General features: G+C 57.4%; 1 protein-coding gene across 1 annotated transcript; it reads left to right on the top strand.

The window, feature by feature from the left end:
- The first annotated feature begins 1,633 nt into the window (after positions 1-1,633).
- On the top strand, positions 1,634-3,644 carry LOC119328063 (aspartyl protease family protein At5g10770-like). The gene is made up of 3 exons (XM_037601105.1): positions 1,634-1,814; positions 1,901-2,303; positions 2,388-3,644. The coding sequence occupies exons 1-3, from the start codon at positions 1,634-1,636 to the stop codon at positions 3,265-3,267; spliced, it is 1,464 nt and encodes a 487-aa protein (XP_037457002.1). The 3' UTR covers positions 3,268-3,644.

Genomic DNA, 3,644 nt, shown 5'->3' with positions numbered 1-3,644 from the left:
TTCTAGTTGAGATAAACCCAATTTGTTAATAAACAAATTGCAACGAAATATTCTCTTTATGTCTCAACTTCCTCGATTATGATTAACCCGATCCTAAGCCTGTGGTACTGCCCTAGAAGCAGGACATGTCCTTTGAGAAAATTGATGGAAGGTGGCAGGTCAGGTCGGAGCTAAAGATGCATGCACTGGCAACCGGCACAGGTGGTAGACGAGCAGTAACTACGTGCTGGAGCAAGCATGTGTTCGGTGCAGGGATGTTGGGCACGAGAGCAACACTGTTGAAGTAGTTAAAGACGATCGAGGGGAAGACCGCTTTCATCGTGTCTTTTATTTGTACTTTTGGAGGCACTGCACGCTGCACAGGCACCTTTTTTTTTTTTGCGGGTGACTGCACAGGCACCTGATCGACCTGCCTCTCGCCAAGTGGATCCATATCCATCATACAGTGTTATCCACTGCGCATTGTAATTACTCTCAATGCATACACTTTGTCAACAAAACAAAAAGAACTCAACCCATACACCGCGCCTTACTCCGGCTGCTGAATGAGTTAGGCCAACTCAAACATCGTGTATCACAACGAACATATCAAATATCCATGGACACGTCCGTCCCAGTTAAAACAGACTTTTCAAAAAAGGACGGAACACGATTTTTATTTAATTTGATATTTTCAATCAAAAAGATGAAAATTAACAAAGTTCAATTAAACCATATAAAATTTAAACTATACTAAGTGAGGTACCGGATGGTGACGTCGTAGGCATGGCCTCCGAGGCCTTCGGCACCTCCACCATAGTTGTTGTCCCTTCAATGTTTGGAGGCCTTTAGGTGTCGCGGTAGACTCGATTGGCTGTCGTTGCGCGTTCGCGGCGCATCTGCTCGGCTACGTCTGCCTGGCGACGAGGGTCGGACGCATACTCCGGCCCGTGCCGCCCTCCCTTGCCGTTGCCAGCAAGGTGGCAGGCCAAGCGTTCGGATTCAGCCAACCCCAGTTTGTAGAGCTGGTTGTTGATCCGACGTCGGCGGCGGCATCCGTCAACACGGTGGTTCTAGACCGATCCTCGATCAATGCCAACACGAGGACGGGTCGATGCGGACCCAATCCGGCGCCACGTGTGACATCGTGAATGCCGCCCGCCGCGCCACGCCTCCTGGTCTGCCGTCATGTCGGCCGGCGTCATGGTGCGCGAGGATGTGCCACCCCTACAGCGACTGAGGTAGTGAAGGAGGTAGCCGCGAGTGTTGGCGATTACCGGGGAGGGCGCCTTCGCCTCCTTCACGGCGACTGGGCCCACTGGCACCTGGACTGCCGACGTAGCGGCGGTGGCAATGCCACCTCCTTGACGCGCCGGAATCAGTGCGATGGGGACGCCAGCTGGACGAAGCGCCTCGTCTGGCTTCGTGGCAGGACTGTCGGCTCCTCCTTGAGGCGTGGCAGGGATGGCGGCTCCTCCTTGACGCAGCATCCCTTCTGGACACCGTTGTTGGCCCCCGGCGTCATCATTTAGACTTGAACAAGTCTTAGTCTTAGTTAACTGGTTTAACAAGTACAGTGCAAACGACACGTTGAGGGCATGAAAGCATATGTAGAGCCAGATCGGCTGGAAACGGCGACATCACAGAGGAAGCCATGGCCAGTGCTTCTAGCCCGCCGCTAGTAGCACTCGGCGTGCTCCTCCTCCTCCTCTTGTCCGTTAGTTCGGCCATTGCGCATGGCGGAGGAGCAGATCCGGTACGCCGCCGCCAGCGCTACATGGTGGTGCAGACCAGCCACCTGATGGAGCCAAAATCCATTTGCTCCGGCCTCAAGGGTACGTACGTACATAGGTAGACGAGAGGATGAAGCTGTGTTGCGAGAACCATAGCCGTGATGCATGGTGCTGCTTCTTTTTTGCAGTGACTCCATCCGCGAATGGTACGTGGGTGCCGCTGCACCGGCCGTACGGCCCGTGCTCGCCGTCGGAGGGCACGCCGCCGCCCCTGGTCGAGATGCTCCGCTGGGATCAGGCCCGCACGGACTACGTCCGAAGGAAGGCCACCGGCGAGGTGGACGACGTGCTCGACCCGGCCAGGCCGCACGTGGACATGATGCAGGTGGACTTCATGATCCGAGGGACCTTCGGCATCGGCTCTGGCTCTGGCTACGGCGCGGTGATCGACGGCGACGACGACGACGACCCAATGATCCTGGCACAGACCATGGCCATCGACACGACGGAGGACGTCCCGTGGATCCAGTGCCTCCCGTGCCCCATCCCCCAGTGCTACCCGCAGCGGAACGCCTTCTTCGATCCCCGCAGGTCAACAAAGCACCACTGGTTCTATTAATTTTGTAGTACTGTCTTCTTGATGCTGTCATGTAATATCCATTGTTGAAAATACAGGTCGAGCACCGGCGCGCCCGTCCGCTGCGGCTCCCGCGCCTGCCGATCTCTCGGCAACTATGCCAATGGCTGCTCCAAGGCCAACTCGACGGGAGACTGCCTGTACCGGATCGAGTACAGCGATCACCGGCTGACGCTGGGGACGTACATGACCGACACGCTGACCATCAGCCCCAGCACCACCTTCCTCAACTTCCGGTTCGGGTGCAGCCACGCCGTGCGCGGCAAGTTCAGCGCCCAGGCCTCCGGGACCATGTCGCTCGGCGCCGGGCCGCAGTCGCTCCTCTCGCAGACGGCCCGCGCCTACGGCAACGCCTTCTCCTACTGCGTCCCGGGGCCCAGCGCCGCCGGTTTCCTCTCCATCGGCGGGCCGGCCGACGATGGCAGTACATTCGCGACCACGCCGCTGGTCAGGAACGCCAACGTCATCAACCCGACCATCTACGTGGTGCGTCTCCAGGGCATCGAGGTCGCCGGGCGGCGGCTCAACGTGCCGCCGGTGGTCTTCTCCGGCGGGACGGTCATGGACTCGAGCGCCATCATCACGCGGCTGCCCCCCACCGCGTACCGCGCGCTGCGGCTGGCGTTCAGGAACGCCATGAGGGCGTACAAGACGCGCGCCCCGACGGGGAACCTCGACACCTGCTTCGACTTCGTGGGGGTCACCACCGTGACGGTGCCCGCGGTCTCCCTGGTGTTCGACGGCGGCGCCGTCATCGAGCTTGACCTTCTGGCCGTGCTGCTGGACGGATGCCTCGCCTTCGCGCCCGTCGCCGCGGATTTCGCCCTCGGCTTCATCGGCAACGTGCAGCAGCAGACGCACGAGGTGCTCTATGACGTCGCCGGAGGGGCTGTGGGCTTCCGCCGTGGTGCGTGCTAGCTGACCCTGAGCTAGCGCGCGGCGGCCGGCGCACGTGCTCAATCCTCTTCTATTAGATTAATGGTCGCACTAGCTTTGCACTGTCGCTGGCTAGCTACTCCTTCCGTCACGGTTTAGAAAGCACAATTAAATTTGCATGCGTTTCCATAATAGACAAGGTTTAGAGCGCATTACATTTATTTTTAGTAGCTAATTAGTACTCCGATATACTATTTCTATATGCATGCGTAATGTGAATGCTATTTTTTAGCCCATCTCACAACCAATAAATAACCACCTAGGTCTCAGAGAATTTCCAAGCGCGTCTTCTAAACCGTGATGAGGGGAGTAGTTCCCATGTAATCCTAATTAAACTCTTAACAGAACTCTTAGATAAA

The sequence above is a fragment of the Triticum dicoccoides genome, chromosome 7A, assembly GCF_002162155.2.
Source record: "Triticum dicoccoides isolate Atlit2015 ecotype Zavitan chromosome 7A, WEW_v2.0, whole genome shotgun sequence".
Lineage (NCBI taxonomy): Eukaryota > Viridiplantae > Streptophyta > Magnoliopsida > Poales > Poaceae > Triticum > Triticum dicoccoides.
Note: the sequence above shows the minus strand (reverse complement) of the source record. Positions and strands in the feature narration are given on the sequence as shown.